The sequence below is a fragment of the Sciurus vulgaris genome (assembly GCF_902686455.1).
Source record: "Sciurus vulgaris genome assembly, chromosome: 19".
NCBI classification, from domain to species: Eukaryota; Metazoa; Chordata; class Mammalia; order Rodentia; family Sciuridae; genus Sciurus; species Sciurus vulgaris.
The window spans coordinates 905,185-924,080 of NC_136480.1; the positions used below are offsets into that span (position 1 = coordinate 905,185).

The window sequence follows — 18,896 nt, forward strand, 5'->3', positions numbered from 1 at the left end:
TTCGGATGCCTGACCCCCTGCACCAGAAGCAAGTTCCCGTCAGCGGAGGCCCCCGGGCTGCTCAGCGCTGGCACCCCAGGGCTCTCCGAGGGTTCCTTTCCCCACCACCCACAGTCCTGCCGGCCCAACAGCCCGCCCTGAGCAGGGGCGCTCTGTCTGGCTGCTCTTTGAAGCCCCCTGGCTTGGGTGGGAGCAAACCCTTCAAGAAAAATCAGATTTTTTTTTTTAAATTTAAGATAAGAGAAAATAACAGAAGCTAGAGTTCCCTAAGGAACCACTGGAACAATCTCAGGAGCCAGTGGCTGCCCCAAAGATCAGTGTGACGAGCTGAGGTGACATGAGGGAGATTCTGAACAGGGCCTGACAGTCACTTGCCAATCACTGCCAGGGCAGAGCAGGCCAGCTGTGCTCCCTGGCAGCCCTGGGGATCTCAGGTGTCACCCTTGGAAAGGACGACACCAGAGGGAGAAGAGAAAATTCAAAGCAGACAGAGAAGAATCAAGCTAGGCTCAGTGGCACATACCTGTGATCCCAGTTGCTTGGGAGGCTGAGGTAGGAGGATGGCAAGGTGGAGGCCAGCCTCAGCAACTTAGTGAGGCCCTCAGCAACTTAGACCCTGCCTCTAGATAAAAAATAAAAAGGGCTGGGGATGTGGCTCAGTGGTCGAATGCCCCTGATCTCAATCCCCGGTACCCCCACAAAAAAAAAAAAAAAAAGTTTTCAAGGCAAGAAGCAGCACAGAGTCTGGGGGAAAGATGTATCAGGGATGCTGTCAGATGATAATTTAGTGGAAAAATAAACAGAAAAGCCTGGAACACAAAATTGTGTCAATGTGGTGATAACAACTACCTCAAATTATGTACATGTGGGAAAGACTGACAGGGATCCGGGGAAGAAAACATTTTAATTTGATGCAATGGGAAGATTGCGGGTCCATGTTTATCTTCCATGCTGATTTCTGTTAACACTGACAAATGCTTATGCAAGAGGGATTTTAAATGCTCTGAGAGATAAAGAGATCACAAAGAAAAACCATCTAAGAGTTTGACTATGTAAAAATTACAAACTTCTATGTGCCAAAAACCAAAGCAACTCACATGGGAAGATGACAAAGACCGAAGACGTATTTGTAGAAAGTGCGACGGGTCAAGGGTCACAGCGACGTCAGCAACACCTCGAATGATATTAGATACACTAATATCAAAATTGCAAGAGGCAGACAGAAAAAATACACGTGCATAAGTCACAGACACAAAAGCACATGTGCCTGACACACTTAGGGGGAAATGTTCAATTTCACCAGTAATTTAAGAGCCATATGTTAAAATGAGAATAAAATGCCATATCTATTTTAAAATTTCAACTACATTTTAAGCGAAATATATTTTAAATGTATTAACCCAAGTTAGTTGTTGACCCATGTGTAAAATGATAGAAGCCTTTTAGAAAATAATACGGCAGCTGGGCACGGTGGCATACACCTTTTATCCCAGTGGCTCAGGAGGCTGAGGCAGGAGGATCACAAGTTGGAGGCCAGACTCAGCAACTTATGAGACCCTGAGCAACTCAGAGAGGCCCTGTCTGTCAATAAAATATAAGAAGGGCTGGGGACATGGCTCAGTGGTTAAGCGCCCCTGGGTTCAGTCCCTGGAACCAAAAATAAACTAATAATAATAATAATGATGATGATATTGATGATGCTGCTGATATGACAATGTTCAACAAAAGGTTTAAAAATGTTCCTGCCTTTCGATCTAGTAATCTAACACCTGGGAACCGATCACAAGGAAATAACTGAAAATACAAAGTTTACAATGTGCAAAGATGTTTGGCTAGAGTTAGTTACTGATGAGAGAGAAAACAACCCAGTCTAAAAGGTCAAGAACAAGGTCACGGTGCTCTGAGAGACTGCTACAGAAAACGTTAGGTGATCAGAGCAGAAATGAAAAACCTCATTGTAAAAAAAAAATTGTAAAAGGTTACAATTCTATATCAGGAAAAGGGAAGAGGACTCAGCACAGTCACAGGGAGAAACATCAACACACAAACATCGGCTGTGTCTCTATGTACCACCAACAAACGATCCAAACGGGAAATTAAAAAAGCAACTGTATTCACAGTAGCATCCAAACACATTAAATACTCACAATCACACACTCAGAATCAAACACCTAAAAATCAACCAATGATGCGAAAGAGCAGCACTGAAGAAAACCAGGCCTCGTCAGGTGGGAAGGCGGCCCCGGCTCAGGGACTGGAAGGCAATCCGCGAAGGTGTCAGCACCAGCAAAGCGACCTTCAGGTTCCACCCAGTCCCCGTCAAAAGTCCAACAGGCCTGCGAATGTGGCCAGTGGGAGAACACGTGCCGAGTGAGTGTGAGGCCCGGGTTTGAGCTCTGGCGATGAAAAGAAAACAATTTCCAACAGCCTTTTTTTGTAGAAATGGAAAAGCAGGTCCTCAGACCCACACAGAATCTCAGGGGTCCCACAGGGAAACAACCTGGAAAAAGAACAAAGCTAGAAGACCCAAACCTCCTGACTTGAAAACTCAATACAAAGCACAGTCATCAAAGCAGTGAGACAGATGGAGAGACAGGCAGACCAATGGAATAGAACACAACGGTAAAAAATAAATCCATACATTTATGGTGAACTAACTTTTTTGTTGTTTTTGGTCCCAGGGATTGAACCCAGGGGTGCTTACCCACTGAGTCACACCCCCAGCCCTTTTTATATTTTATTCAGAGACAGGGTCTCGCTGAGTTGCTTGGGGCCTCGTATTGCTGAGGCTGGCTTTGTCAATTAATTTTTGAAAAGGAGAAAGGAGAATCTTTTCAATAAATTGTGCTGGAAAAACTGGACACCACACTTAAAAGAATGAAATTGAACCTTTACCTTACAAATGAACTCAAAATGAATTGAAGATCTACACTGAAGAGAGAGAGAAAATTCTTAGAGAAAAGCACTGGATTTGGTAGCAATTTAATAGATATGACTCCAAAAACACAAGCAAAAAAAGAAAACCAAAACAGATAAACTAGATTCATCAAAAATAAGAAATTCTGCTGGGTAGAGTGGTGCCCACCTGTATTTCCAGTGGCTCAGGAGGCTGAGGCAAGAGGATGCAAGCTGGAGACCAGCCTCAACAACTAAGTGAGGGCCTAAGCAACTCAGGGAGATTATGTCTCAAAATAAGAATAAAAAAGGGCTGGGGATGTGGCTCAGTGGTGAAGTATCCCCAGTACAAAAAAATTAAGAAATCCTGCATATGCAAGGACCCTATCAAGAAAGTAAGGGCTGGGGAGACGGCTCAGTCGGTAGAGAGCTTGCCTTGCAAGCACATAAGCCCTGGGTTCCATCCCCAGCACTGCAAAAAAAAAAAGTAAAAAGACAATCCACAGAAGGGGAGAAAAGAATTGCGAATCCTACCTATGACAAGGGGTTATGACCAAACTGTATACTGCTGCAATTCAACAACAAGAATCCAATTAAAATGAGCAAAGGATGTAAATAGATATCTTTTGATGAAGACAGACTAATGGCCAATAAGCACCTGAAAAGATCCCAACATTATTAGTCATTAGAAAAATACAAATAAAAAACAACAATATCATTTCATGCCTGCTATGAATTTCTTTGGAGGGGAGAGAGTGACAGGGACTGAACCCAGGGGCACTTTACTACTGAGCTACATCTCCATCCATCCATCCATCATCCACCCATCCATCATCTATCTATCATCCATCCATCATCCACCCATCCATCCACCCACCCATCCATCCATCAACCCATGTATCCATCCACCCATCCACCCATCCATCCATCCATCCATCCACCCATGTATCCATCCACCTATTCATCCATCCATCCACCCATCCATTCACCCACTCATCCATCCACCCATCCACCCATCCATCCATCCATCCATCCATCTACCCATCCATCATCCACCCACCCATCCATCCATCCATCCATCCACCCACCCATCCATCCATCCATCCACCCATGTATCCATCCACCCATCCACCCATCCATGCATCCATCCATCCATCCATCCACCCATCCATCCATCCATCCATCACCCACCCATCCATCCACCCATCCACCCATCCATCCATCCATCCATCCATCCATCCACCCATCCATCCATCCATCCATCCACCCATCCATCCATCCATCCACCCATGTATCCATCCACCCATCCACCCATCCATCCATCCATCCATCCATCCACCCACCCATCCATCCATCCATCCACCCATGTATCCATCCACTCATCCACCCATCCATCCATCCATCCATCCATCCACCCATCCATCCATCCATCCATCATCCACCCATCCATCCGTCCATCATCCATCCATCCATCCATCCCTCCATCCGTCATCCATCATCCATCCATCATCCATCCATCCATCCATCCATCCGTCATCCATAATCCATCCATCATCCATTCATCCATCCATTCACTCATTCGTTCATTTTTTAGATAGGGTCTTGCTAAGTTGCTTAGGGCCTCACTAAGTTGCGGAGGTTGGCCTCCAACTTACAATCCTCCTGCCTCAGCCTCCCAGATTGCTGGGATGACAGGTGTGTGGGCACCATGCCCAGCTGATGGCTATCTTTTTTTTTCTTTTTTAAAGAACAAGGACTACAAGAAGTATAGAGGAGGCTGTAGACAAATAGTAACCCTCATGCATTGCTGGTGGGGATAAGTAAGTGCAGCTGCTGTGGAAAACAATTCAGGAACTCCATAAAACAGAATTACAATACAATCTGTTCATTCCACTTCTAGGTAGAGAGGAATGAGGACCACACACATATTATCTGGAGATGTTCTATACAAATATCAGTATATTGATAAATACATTTACATATGTTTGTCCATCTATCGGGGTGTACTGAGGATGGAACTCAGGGCCTGTCACATGCCAGGCAAGCACTCTAGCACTGAGCCACACCCCCAGCCCCACTAAGAGCATCTATTCAAGGACCTGAAGTCAGAGACTTGAACAGAGGTCTGTACACCCAGATTCACAACAGCCAGGGAGCAGCCCAAGGGTCCATCAACAGAAGAGCGGATAAACAAATACGGCCCAGAGAGACCATGGAATACTATTCAGCCATAAAAAAGCAGCCAAGTTCTGACACACGCTACAACATGGCTGGACCTTGTGGCACATGAAATCCAGACACTGTATGATTCCACATAGCTAAGGTCCCTAGAATAGGCACCTGACTGCAGAACAGAGGTTCCTAGGGGCCAGGGAAGAGGAACAGGAAGAGTATTGCTTAATGGGTACAGAAGTGATTTGGGGGATTGTGATGAGGTTTGGGGAGGTGAGTATATAATATTGTGACCGTATTTAATGTCACTGATTATATAGTTACAAGTGGTTAAAAGAATAAATATCAACAACAACAAAAAAAAAGGAGTGGGGCACAATGGCCCACGCCTGTCATCCCAGTGGCTCAAGAGGCTGAGGAAGGATGGTCACAAGTTAGAGGCCAGCCTCAGCACCTTAGCAAGGCCATGAGCAACTCAGTGAGAACCTGTCTCTAAATAAAATATAAAAAAGGGCCGGGGATGTGGCTCAGTGGTGAAGCACCCCTGGGTTATATCCTGGGTATCAAAAAGAAGTCTAAAAAAATTAAAAACCCCCACGAATCGACCGTTGCCTCTGGCTCTGTGATGAAGTCCATCATTTGACCTTCAGCTCAAACACTAAAATGGGACTAGCAATCTAAACATGCAGATGCGAATTTTCCTTAAGTGCAACAAATCAACACTGGCAAGTATTAATTCACCCTCAAAAGTACCTGAGCCCTTCCCGAAGGTCCCATTCATACAGTAAATGACAGCGACATTGTGTTGAGTTTTTATGCAGGAGTCCAAGAGACCTGTTCTCTCCTTTCTGACAAGTAAATAAAGCGGCAGGGAGATCAAATAACTCACTAAAAAGAAGATATAATTTTTTATCTTCCTTTTTACAGTCTCATATCCACTTCCGCTGGGAATAACGGAGTCCGCATTCTTATGCAACACTTATCTAAATGTGTCGATTTTATCGGATTGATGAATTTTGCTAACAAAAGGCAGCGCTAGGAAATCTTTTATGACATATTTGGTCCATTCACAGGGCTGAAGCTTTAATTTAACCAACTTGAGAATTCTGCCCAAGAGCTGCAGGTGTTAGATTCTGAAAATTAAAAAAAAAAAATCATAAATTGGGGAAGCACATCAATCTTTACGACAGAGAAACAAAACCCCCGTCTGCGGCCGTGCCCTCCGCGGGCAGAAGGAGAGGTGGAAGTGGCAGGATATTGTCCCCGGCCGCATAGCCACAGGGAGCTTCCCTGTCTCCCAGTGACCGCTATTGAGTATTGATCAAAAGGGACAGGCCGGGAGGAAGAGCCATCTGATACACAAGGAGCCGGCCGAGGCGCTGCGCTCAGCAGACCTGGCCCCTTCCCTCGACCACATCGGAGCCGGCCATTCCGGCCCACGACCGGCCTGAGTGACCAGGGGGCTTGGCTCCCACCCGCCTCTCGCTGCCCCTCCCGGCACAGCAGCCCCGCCATCTTCCTGGGCCCCCTGTCACCAGAAGCAACTGTGTGATGAGGTTCCCTCTACAAGTCGCCCAGGTCACCTGCTCCCTCAACCCAGAAGACTCCTCCTCTCCCTGGAAATGCCACCACGGTCCCAGATGCCTCCTCTTCCTCCCCCTGCTCGCCCTTGGGTCCTCCTGACCAGGCAGGCCTGATGGGTGATCTCAGTCACGCCCCTGCCCCTCCCTGCACCGAATTCTTCAGTGACGTCCTACTTCCTGTAGAATAAAATTGGACCAGGCGCGGTGACGTGTGCTGTCATCCCAGTGGCTCAGAAGGCTGAGGCAGGAGAATCGCAAGTTGGAGGCCAGCCTCAGCACCTTAGCGAGGCCCTGAGCAACTCAGCGAGACCCTGTCTCTAAATAAAATACAGAGAGGGCTGGGGATTGGCTCAGTGGGCAAGCACCCCTGGAGTCAATCCCCAGTACAAAATAAATAAATTAATGAATTTAATTAAATTGCAAACTCCTAGGCATGAAATGCCACCAAGGTCCTTTGTCAAACAGCATGGCACATCCTAATACGGCCTCTAGCAGCAATGTCCACTGGTCTGGCCTCCTACCCAATTTTACCAACCTCTGTGAGGAAAACAACCAGTTACCCGCCAAAATTCCTTGTCCCTGGATGACAGTCCAGCTGTGGAGACGCAGACGGGGACAGAACAGGGTTCTCTCTGGCACTGAGGTCTGCCCAGTGCAGAGACAGCACTAGGTCTCTGCCCAGAGAATCCAAGAGAACGGGACCTGCGTCCTCTGGGCCCAGGCCTGAGCTTCCTGCTTCCTTGAAGCTAAAACAAACAAGGGCCTGTGCCTGACTTTGACTGCGGCCAAGCACAGCCGACGGCGGAAGAGCAATAAGCTGGCCGCAGCCTGGGCAGAGCAAACCAGCGTCCCACTGCGCACTTCCGTCAGGAAGCTGCCTGAGGGGCTGGGCTGCGGCTGGGTGGTGGAGCGCTTAGCTGCACGCTCAAGGCCCTGGGCTCAATACTGACCTCTGAAAGAGACGACGAGGAACAACCAGCAGGAACCTAAAAGTCCACTTCCAGCATCTTTACATTTCTGTAATTTTTGGGCCTTTTTTTTTTTGCTGGGAATGGGGGTACCAGGGATGGCACCCATGGGTGCTTAACCCCTGAGCCACTTCCCAGCCCTCTTTACTCTTCATTTTGAGACAGGGTCTCGCTGAGTTGCTGAGGGACTTGCTGAGTTGCCAAGGCTGGCCTCAAGTTCACAGTCCTCCTGCCTCAGCCTCCCAAGTCTCTAAGATTATAGGCGTGCCCCACTGCACCCATAATGTGGGGCCTCTTTGGAGCTGAGGCTGGCCTCTTTTTTTAGCACCTTCACCTTTACCCGACTTAACGCAGCCCTTGATGTGGCCAAGCACAGGCAGGATTCCACTCGGGCATGAGGCCAAGGCCTGCCCAAGCTCTGTGAATGAAAAGCAGTGTATACGTGTGACCTTCCCCCACTGGCAAACCTACTTGGTGTTCTCCAGGGTCTTCTGCATCTTCTTCGTCATTTTGTCAATGGCTGCCTGTCTCTTCCCTTCGGCTAAGAGGTCTATTTTGTTCAGCACTACAACCAGCTTCTGGCAGGCGATCTGGCCAATCACGAGGCATTCTGCCGACTGGGTCTGCATCCCCTTGGTCACGTCGATGACCAGCATCATCAGATCAATGATCTGGGCCCCTGGGATAAGAGAAGATCAGGTTAGAAAGGGGAATGACAGTCAGGTGCGGTGGTGCACACCTGTCATCCTAGCAGCTCGGGAGGCTGAGGCAGGAGGATTGCAAGTTGGAGGCCAGCCTCATCCACTTAGCGAGGCCCTGAGCAACTCAGTGAAACCCTGTCTCTTAATAAAAATAAAAAGGGCTGGGAGTGTGGCTCAGTGGTTTAGCGCCCTAGGTTCAATTCCCAATATCAAAAAAATACGAGTAATTGCAACTCCCCAGTTTCCCTCAAGAGCCTAAATGCCACCTGCAACTTCACTAATGAGGAATTGAGGTCACTGGACAAGTCGCATAAATAAGTACCCACGATTATATAGCACGTAGGTGTCAGAGCAGAGATTCTGTTTGTTTGGTACTGGAGATTGAACCCAGGGGCACTCGACCCCTGAGCCACATCCCCAGCCCTTTTTATATTTTATTTAGAAATTGGTGAGGCTGACCTCCACTTGCCATCCTCCTTCCTCAGCCTCTGCAGCTGCTGGGATGACAGGCGTGTGCCACCGTGCCTACCCAGAGCACAGATCTTAAGTCACGCAGAGGCTCCTAACCACCATGCCACATGGCCTGTCCTCAAGGATGGGGACCTGTGCTGCGTGCCAGCCTCCTGTCCTCCAGTCTTGATCCCGCCTCCCTTTTCCATTCATGTGACCCCTGCCCCACCTCGCCTCCACTCCCCCTCCGCCAGCACCCCAGCCCGTGCCCGCCCTGCCCAGTCTGAGCGCTCAGGAACGAGGCCTGGGGCTCATGGGTACTCAGAGCACAGACAGCCGGGACACGGCTTTGCGAGTCTCTGCGGGGCTGCGGTGAGCCAGCGTGAGCCCCGCGCCTCTGCTGCTTTATTTACCAGGAACCAGCTCCTTCTCCCCGAGACTCAGTTTCCTACTGGTACCCCTCTCAGCTGGGGAGGAATGTCTCCCACGCCACCAGGCCCTCCCTGGGATGGGAAATGACACTGAGTGACAGACTCGAAAGCTAAGGGCAGACGGGGCCCATCAGTCCGGAGCACGGCTCTGCTCCGAGGGGGCTCTGCAGCCGGCCAGCACCAGGGACGCTTCTAAGGAGATCAGAGGTCACAGGGACTTGACTGGCCACGCTGAGAACTGGGGTCAGTATGGCGACCGCTGCCTGGCAGCAGTTTCTTCATCGGACTTTTGATCCGGCCCCAGGAAGTGACATAAGGGAGCCGCCTGGTCTGTTTTCAAAATCCCTACTCTTTCCATGGCATGAATCGAACAGTGTCCTTCCCGGTTCCCACGGACCCGGGTAGGAAATCACTCTGAGACTGGAGGGGACAGGCTGAGCGAGTGGGTGGGAAGCCAAGATAAAAAAATCGAGGCTTACAAATGACCCTCTATGTTTCCCCATCTATCAGGGCTTTTCATCTGCTTGGACTGACTGCAGAATCCTTAAAGGGTTTGCAGAGTAATTATAACAGGGTTAAAGTTTGTCGGTACTTTTAAAAATGGCAATTTCCAATTCTGCAGATTATATATCTTAATCATTTCAAAAATAAAAATAATGGAAAACTTACAAAGGTCAGCATTTAGCAAAGATTCAGTTATCTGTGAGATGTAATTTTCCTTCTGGGATGGAGGAGGAAAAATATGTGTTCAGAGGAAAAAAAAGGGTTTCAGCTGGAAAAAATGAACATCAAACAGTGAACACATTTAAGCAACCCTGAAAGTCAGACTTTTGAAAAAAAATCAAAAGGTATGGGTATTCTAAGAAGGAAAATAATGTTGAATTTAATATCGGGAGCTGGGCACAAGGGCACACACCTGTCATTCCAGCAGCTCTGGAGGCTGAGGCAAAAGGATCGAAAGTTGGAGGCCAGCCTCAGCCACTTAGCAAGGACCTAAGCAGTTTAGCGAGATCCTGTCTCTAAATAAAATATAAAAAGGGCTGGGGAGGTGGCTCAGTGGTTAAGTACCCATGGGTTTGATCCCTGGTACCAAAAAAAAATGAAATCAAATTAAATCAACAAAATATTTGTTTTCAACTGGTGATTCTTTAAATATCGGGTAAAGAATGTAAATATATTGTTATCAAAAACATAAAGTCGCAATAGTGATTTACATCCCATTAGCATTATGACCGTTTCCAATTCCATCAAATCTCTCCGTGCCTTGGCTCCCTGGTCCGTACCCTCCGCTGCTGGACTAGAGCAGGATTAAATGAGATAGCACATGCAGGGCTCGGAATGACGGGCACATGAAATCATCACGGGAGTGGCTGCTGCCGTGGATTTACTTCTGCGACTGTGCCATGATTTCAGCCCATCTGTGATCTGCATCTCCACCCCAACCTGGCACACGGGTACTGCAGACGAGACAGGTGAAGTGGCCACGTCAAGGTAACAGAGCCGAGATCCAGAGACACGGAGCTCAGCCCACTGACTGCTCTCCACGCCCCTGCACAGCAAGGTCCGAGTCCAGAGTAAAACCATCGCTTGTCCACGGGAGGGGGCGTGCATGCACAAGCCCCTATGAGTGCTGCAGGACAGGTTCTGGAAGGTACCAGAAGGTTCCGGAAGATTCTAGAAGGTTCTTCCAGGAAGGTTCCAGAAGTCCCTGCATGGGGAGCAGGTGCTGGCGACTCTGCCAGCCCAGGGTGCCAACCTCCGTGTGGCTGCTTTGATTCATTATCCTGTATATTCCACCTGTCTCCCTGTTTCAAGGCTCACGCAGGTAAAGTAACGTGCTCAAAGCCACCCAGCTAAGGGTGGGAACCGGGGTCGGCTGCCCCCATCCGTGGCCTGGCCTTTCTGGGGACAGCGAGGGAGGGGCAGTGCCAAGATCGGTCATGTTGCTGTGACTGGGCTCCATGGAAGAGGTCGCCCCTCGGCAGAGCTCTCCCGAGGCAGGGCAGCCGGAGCTTCGTCCTCCCGTCCCCACGGGCACCAGGAGGTACCCGGCCCCTCCCAGCACGGAGTCTGAGGACCGGAAAGAGGGGCTTAGCCCAGAGGGTCCGACCACAGCCTGGGGACAATGGCCACAAACAGGGGAGGCGAGAGCAGAGTGGAGGGCCTCCACGTCCTCCCTGGAGTCTAAACACAGATCCCACTGCGGGAAGGTCGGGGAGAGTCCCGGGAGAGAGCGCCACAGGCCACCAGGAAATGGGAGGGGGCTGACGGCCACCATGCGGGGTTGAGCCTCGGCGCCTGGGGCCCTGCCGTCCCCCTGGTCCAGGCGGCCGTGGCTGCTGGGGCTGCAGACTGGGGCAGCCACCCTGGAAAGCAGTGTGGAGATTCCTCAGAGAACTTGGAATGGACCCACCATTTGACCCAGCTGTCCCAGTCCTCAGTTTATACCCAAAGGACTTAAAATCTGCCTACGACAGTGACGCAGCCGCATCCATGTCTGTAGCAGCTCAACTCACAGTAGCTAAACTATGGAACCCACCTGGGTGCCTTCAACAGAGGAACGGATTGCTACACAGGAAACTGTGGTAGAAATACACAGTGGAATACCACTCAGCCATAAAGAAGGAAATGGTGGCATCTGCTGGTAAATGGATGGAACTGGAGACCATCAAAGCGAAGTCAGTCAATCCCAAACAACCAAAGGCGGAATGTTCTCCCTGATGTGCGGATGCTGATTCACAGTAAGGGGGAGAACAGACGTTCAGTGGAGGAGGCAAAGGGGGATGGGAATGCGAAGGACAGAGGAATGAAGGGCACAGAACTCTCCTGTTCACACATGGACACACGACCAGGGAAACTCCACGTCCTGTCCCACCACAAGGATGGGGAGTCACACTCCACGTGTGTGTGACAGGTCAGAGTGCACCCTGCTGTCACAGCCAGCTAAGGAGGACACATAAAGAATCAAAAAAGTTAAAAAAGTAAAAAAAGAACGATCTCGGGTCACGATGGAGCGGGCAGCCGGCGCCCCTGCACCTGCGCACACAGCGCTTCCCGCCCGCCGTCCCTCCACCAGGCTGGGCCGTGAGTCTCACAGCGGAGGCCCCAGCCACCCTTCAGAGAGGGACCAGGAGGCCAAAAGAGGTCCTGGTCCCTGAAGGGGCTTCCGGGGACCCTGGCCTTGGTCTCAGCAATCACTTCCGCCACCCCGCGGCTGCGGCTCGTCAGACACCGGGCGCGCCGTTCCCGGGTCCTCCCGTCGGCGGCCTCCACCACAGCGGGGCCCATCTCGCTGCAGATCTCGGACGCCCCGCCAGACACCCCGGAGGGAGGGCTGACTGTGCTCTGGGGCACGAGGACAGGAGATCCACAGACGGGCGCGGCCTCCAGGGCTGCTGCCTCCTGAGTCCCAGGGCAGCGCCCAGAGGCTGAGGCCGGAGGCAGAGGCCGAGCAGGCGTCCTCGCCCGCTGCGCAGCGCCGGCAAATGTGTGGCTTTTTTTTTTTTTTTTTTGGCAGGGGTGCGGTTGCTGGGGACTCACCTCGGGGGCACCGGACCCCCGAGCCACCTCCCTAGCCCTAGTTTATATTTTTTTACAGACAGAGTCCTCACTAAGTTGCTGAGCGCCTCACGGTTGCTGAGGCTGGCTTTGAACTCACGATCCTCCTGCCTCAGCCTCCTGAGCCGCTGGGATGATGCGCATGCGTCACCGCGCTGGGCACCAATGCACATCGTGATCTGGGAGCCTGGGGCCCCTCTGCACAAAGCGACGCCAGGACAAGGCCTTCACCAAATGCAAGTGGCGGTGGCTGTATTTGTGTCCCAAAGGCCAGCAGAGGGACAGCTGGAGGAGCAGCCGTCTCCTTCCCAATGACCCGCATGCACACAGAAGGCCCGTGCTCGCAGGAGAGAACTAGCGGCAGGTAGGTCGCTGCTTGGGAAGGAACAGCCGCAGCCTGGGGACGGTGTCCCACCCGGGGCAGGAAAACCCTTATGGCCTGAGTCAGCCGCGAGGGTGGGCTCCTCCTCTTGGATCAGCACAACAGCAGGGACATCCTGCAGGCAGGATGAGACTTTCTAAGTCAGCCAAGTCCCACCTGCATGGTCAGGACGTGCTGTGTGTACCCCGTGGCCCCAAAGAACAAGCTTCAGGTGGTCTCCGTGCCAGATGCACCACGTGGTACTGCAGCGGCTCCAGCAGCCAGCAGGACAGCAGTGCTGCCTGTCCAACAGGAGACCCCAACGTGGGGAGCCAGGGGTAGACTGGAGACAAGCCCTGAGCTCACGTCACAGGCTGCACGCTGACAATTTAAAAGGTGTGCCAGGCTATGGCCAGGCGCCCTGGCACACACCTGGCACCCCAGTTGCTGGGGAGGCTGAGGCAGGAGGATCGCAAGCTGGAGGCCAGCCTCAGAAAATTAGCAAGGCCCTAAGCAACTCAGCGAGACTCTGTCTCTACTAAAATATAAAAAGGGATGTGGCCGTGGTAAGCACCCCTGACTTCAATCCCTATATTCCCCGCAAAAAAGATGTGCCGAGCTCTGCAGTGGGTATTGCTTACTGTATGAGAGAGTGCATGCATTGCCAACATTGACCACTCAGGGGTCACCACGTGAAAACCTCTGCAAATGAACAGATGTGGTAAAACTAGGTCTCCTGGACCTGTAGGCGACATGCACCCTGAGAACATTTGTGCATTTCCAATTTTTTTTTTTTTTAACCAGGGATAGAACCCAGGGGAGCTTACCCACTGAGCCACCTCCCCAGCCCTCTATATTTTATTTAGAGACAGGGTCTCACTGAGTTGTTTAGGGCCTCACTAAGTGGCTGAGGCTGGCCTCCAACTTGCGATCCTCCTGCCTCAGCCTCCTCAGTTGCTGGGATGAGAGGCGTGCGCCTGGCACGGGCTGCATTTCCAATTTTCCCTCGGTGCCCCCCATCTCCCTAGGGCCTCCGCCCCACACTCTGACCACCAGCTGGGCCTCAGAAGAGGCTCTTAAGCTTGTAACCTCTCCATCAGCCTGGATCCAATCCTCACACAACCCCAAGAGGGGAGACTCTCCAAAAGAGATCTGGCTTGCACGAAAATAATAGTCGAGCCCGTGCTGGAAGCAAGAGCTGATTCGTTTTCAAACCTGCTTTTCCTCCTGCCCGCTTCTCTTGGCCCCCGAACTGCATTCCTGCGTCCCTGGGAACCAAAGGCCGCCCAAAAGCAGGTGGCCAGAGCCTACAGGTGGCAGAGGAAGGAGAGCAGACCCCGTGGAAGGCGGCTGCCAGCGGGCTGGAGGCACACCGCGCCACCTGCGGCCCGCGGTGGCAGGAGGGGAGGGGGGAGAACAATAGCAGCCATGTCAGCAGCAGAGGAACAGGAGAAACAACAAAGGGGCCGGCGGGAGGGGGTCCACCAGGCAAGCACAAGGAAGGGGCTCAGCCCGCCAGAGGGACGAGAGCCAACGGCGGAGACCTGCGAGCCCCCAGGGCCGCCAGAGGGAAGCTCCCAAGGAGCCAGCTCACTGCTGCCTGGAACTCTTGGGTAAGTAGCTGTCCGTCTCTGAGCCTCAGCTATAACGGAACGACCACCCCCCGATCGGGACCCAGGGACACGGGTAGCCGTCTAGCAAAAACAGAACTGGATTCTACCTTACACGTGACGCCAAACATCAAGGGCAACGCATCAAATTCTTTTTTTAATTTTAGTCTTTCTTTTTATATGTGGGCACAATACCTTTATTTTATTTTTATGTGGTGGCGGAGGATCAAACCAGGGCCTCACACGCGCTAGGCGAGGCTCTAACCACTGAGTCACAAACCCAGCCCTGGATCGAATTTCAAAAGTGCAGTGCAGGGGCCGCACATCGCCTCCACAGTGGCTTGGGAGGCTGAGGCAGGAGGATCGCAAGTTGGAGGACAGCCTCAACATAAGAGACCTGCTAAGCAACTCAGCGAGACCCTGTCTCTAAATAAAAAAGAGCTGGAGAGTTGGCTCAGTGGTGAAGCGCCCCCTGGGTTCAATCCCCAAGCACTGGCTTGGCCCACCTGAGGGGTCCCAGAGACAAGCAGTCTCTGCCTCGAATGATCCAGTGAGATAAAACCCAAGCAAATGGCAAACATAAAAACAAGTGAATTTCATAGAAGATGGAGAACGCTAAGCAGAAGCAGGCTCAGACTCAGTTCTAGGAGGAGGCCTCCTCCCTAAGGGTAGGACACTGGGCAGAGGGAGAGGACAGGGAGGGGGCAGGTCACAGGGGAACATGCCAGGAAGAGAAGGAGCCAGTCTGTGGGTTGGAGAAAGGAGGTGAAGTCAGAGGGGTGAGCCGGGGAGCAAAGAAAAGAAGCACAAACAGCCCAAAAGGCAATAGGGCATCTCACAATAACCAGAAAAATGCAAATTAAAATCCCACAGGGAGTGGACCAAGGTGATACATGCCTGTCATTCCAGCACGTGGGAGGCTGAGGCAGGAGGATACAAGTTGGGAGACCAGCCTCAGCAACTTAGCAAGGCCCTAAGCAACTCAGTGAGACCCTGGTCTCTAAATAAAATATAAAAGGGCTGGGGAGGTGGCTCAGGGGTGAAGTGCCCCTGGGTTCAATGCCCAGTAACCCTCCCCCCAAAAATCCCCATGATGATTCCACCTTTGTGTGTCGACAAAGCACCAATTAAAAAATAAAAAATAAAACAGAAAAAAGAGCGGAGACAGAGGAAGGGGAGCAAGAGAAGGAAAGGCGGAAAGGAAAGAGGAAGTGAGGGGATTGAATACAGCAATTCTACGACATGCACACATGAATGTGTCAAAGGAAACACTGTGCGTAACTGTAATGCACTAATAAAAACCTTTTAAAAATCTTATTTGGAAGAGTGGCACACACCTGCAATTCCAACAACACCGGAGGCTGAGGCAGGAGGATGGCAAAGTGGAGGTCAGCCTCTGCAACTTATTAAGACCCTGTCTCAAAATGTTTTAAAAAATTAGAAGGGCTGGGGATGTAGCTCCGAGGTAGGGTACCCCGGGTTCCATCCCGCATCACAAAAGTTCAGATTAATCAACACACCAGGTATGTCGTCAGATACAGTTCATCACGATACGCGCAGCACACTTCTGCCTCTAGAGATTTTGCGAGAGAAAAGTGTGTGCCTGGCATCATTCAGCATCCTTGGAGCGCTTAGAGGAACCGAGTCACAGGAGGCAAACCTGGACGAGCAGGGGACAGGGCAGTGGGGAAGAGCTCACTTGACTTTCCACATTTTTGTTCCTATTTTTGTGCCAGGGATCAAACCTGCAACGCTTCACCCCTGAGCCCCCTCCCCAGCCCTTTTTATATTTTATTTAGAGACAGGGCCTCCCTGAGTGGCTGAGGCTGGCCTCCCACTTGCGATCCTCCTGCCCCAGCCTCCAGAGTCGTTGCTCCTTTTCATTTCTGAGCATGTGCACACCTTACTGATTCAAAGGTGATTTTCTTGAAGTGAAGCTTTATATCCCTGGAATCACTTACTACTGGTAAGTTGTTTTTTTTTTTTTCAAAGGAAATTCAATAAAAATAAAACAGTGTTATTACATTCAAGCCAGACGTGGCTGCTGCCACGGGCACCAGTCTGCAGTGTTAAGAGAAGCATGAAGAAGTCCCAGCACCAATCAGAAAGTCCCTGTCGTCATCACAGGACTTCCCGAGCCCTGAAGCGGGAAGCACTTTCTCCCTGGGGTCAGCAAGATATTTGAACAGAGTTCTCGCAGACATGCACTAGGGGTACTGCTCTCTGACAGGCTGTCCCACAACAGGCAAGAGGGGCCCAGGGGAGAGGAAATTAAGGAGTTGGGACCAGATGTCCCCCAGCTAAAAGAAACGCGGAAGGAAGTGATCTCCACCAGAAGCATGAAGGAGTTCAGGTAGATCTGTAGGAGAACTTCCTGAGAGGAAGACCTGGTAAAGATGTAATGGATAATGGAGATATGATAAAAGAGCTTTTGCGAACATGAATTGGATGAGGGTTCCCCATGCTGTGTATTTAAAGCAAGTAGTTTTTAAGTTTTGTTTTTCTATTTGCATAATCACAGAGGGCTGGGGACTCGAACCTGGGTCTCCAGCATGAGAGTCAGGCACTCTACGTGAGGAGCTATACGGCCAGCACTGCTAAGTTTTTGTTTTTCTTTCTTTTATGGTACTGGCTAAACCCAGGGGGTGCTTAACCACTGAGCCACCATCCTCAACCCTTTGTATATTTTATTTAGAGACAGGGTCTGGGTGCTTAGGGCCTTGCTAAGTTGCTGAGGCTGGCCTCCAACTTGCGATCCTCCTGCCTCGGCCTCCCAAGGAGCTGGGGATACACATGTGTAAACACTGCAGCTGGTTAGGGCAGTGAGAGTTCTTCTTTTCATATTTAAGTACTAGAGATCAAACCCAGGGCCTTGTACATGCTAGACAAGCATCTGCCACTGAGCCACACCCCAGCCCGTGAGTCATGTTTCTCTCTCATGCATTTGTATAAAGAACCTCCCAGGCAACACGGTCCATGCTGCAATCCCAGTGACTCAGAAGGCTGAGGCTAGAGGACTACAAGTTCAAGGTCAGCCTTGTCCACTTAGCAAGACCCTGCCTGAAAACGAAAAAATTTTAATAGCCTGGGGTGGCTCAGTGGTAGAGTACCCTTGAGTTCAATCCCTGCTACCAAAAAAAAAAAAAAAAAAAAAAAGGACAAAAATGGACGACACAACAATAAGTGAAACGCCATAGAAACTAACCTTCAAGATGAGTATTATTTGAAAAACTAAGAGTGAATGTTTAGCCAGGCATGGTGGTGCATACCTGCAATCCCAGCAGCAAGGGAGGCCGAGGCAGGAGGATTGCAAGTTGGAGGCTGGCCTCAGCCACTTAGCAAGGCCCTAAGCAACTCAGTGAGACCCTGTCTCTAAATAAAATATAAAAAGGGCTGGGGAGGTGGCTCAAGGGTTAAGCACCCCTGGGTTCAATGCCTGGCAGCCCCAAAAGAGTCAGTGTTTGAGAGAGGGATAGTGCGGCCCACTACAGCGCAGACCCTGGAGCTGCCCCCTCTGCTGAGCAGGGGTTGGCGACAGAGAGAGAGAGACTGGTACCCAATCAAGGTGGGGATGAGGAGTGGCCCAGCATGACCTCTGACCGGAAGGATGTGCAGGTGGCCAGCGAGGAGGGACGGGGTTCCTGGAAGCTCTGGAGTGGACAAGCACTCACACACTGTCCCTTGTCAGGAGCTGGCGGGGCAGAGCCCGCCCGGGTCTCCCGGGGGCCCCTCCGCGCCGGCCTCGCTGGGGTCCAGCCCTTGAGCTGACTCTGCAGCCACCGGCTCAGCCCTGCTGGGACAGCGGTGGACCAGCAGCCCAAGCTGCAGTCTGGAAAGCAGGACTAAGTAACGCTGGGCCGCGGCTCTAATCGTTTCATGGCTTTCAGGAGGAAATGAGCGCCGGCTTCCTTCCACGGACGGTTCCTGGCCTCCCGCCGCCCCCAAGAGGGGCTCCCTCCCGGCCGCCGCCTTGAACCTCCGTTTTTTTTCCTTAGGATTTCCTCCAGCACCGAAGAGAAAATAGGATTGCGGACGAGGCTCGTTCTCAAGTGTCAGGGCGACTCGGGGCAAGCGGCTTTAATGTGAACTTCCCATTCTGGGCGGAGGAAATTCTTCAATTAACACACGCTGCGCGGGCAGCGCCGCGCCTTAATCAACTGCATCTGC

At 51.3% G+C, this 18,896-nt stretch overlaps 1 protein-coding gene across 4 annotated transcripts in view; it reads right to left on the reverse strand.

Moving 5' to 3' along the window:
- The window catches only part of EEFSEC (eukaryotic elongation factor, selenocysteine-tRNA specific), a 182,858-nt gene that overhangs the window by 106,979 nt on the left and 56,983 nt on the right, over positions 1 to 18,896 (reverse strand). For all 4 annotated transcript variants that reach the window (XM_079122120.1, XM_079122118.1, XM_079122119.1 and 1 more), the window contains exon 2: positions 8,090 to 8,297. In XM_079122120.1, the coding sequence (XP_078978246.1) occupies positions 8,090 to 8,297 (208 nt within the window). The remainder of the gene's footprint in view (positions 1 to 8,089; positions 8,298 to 18,896) is intronic.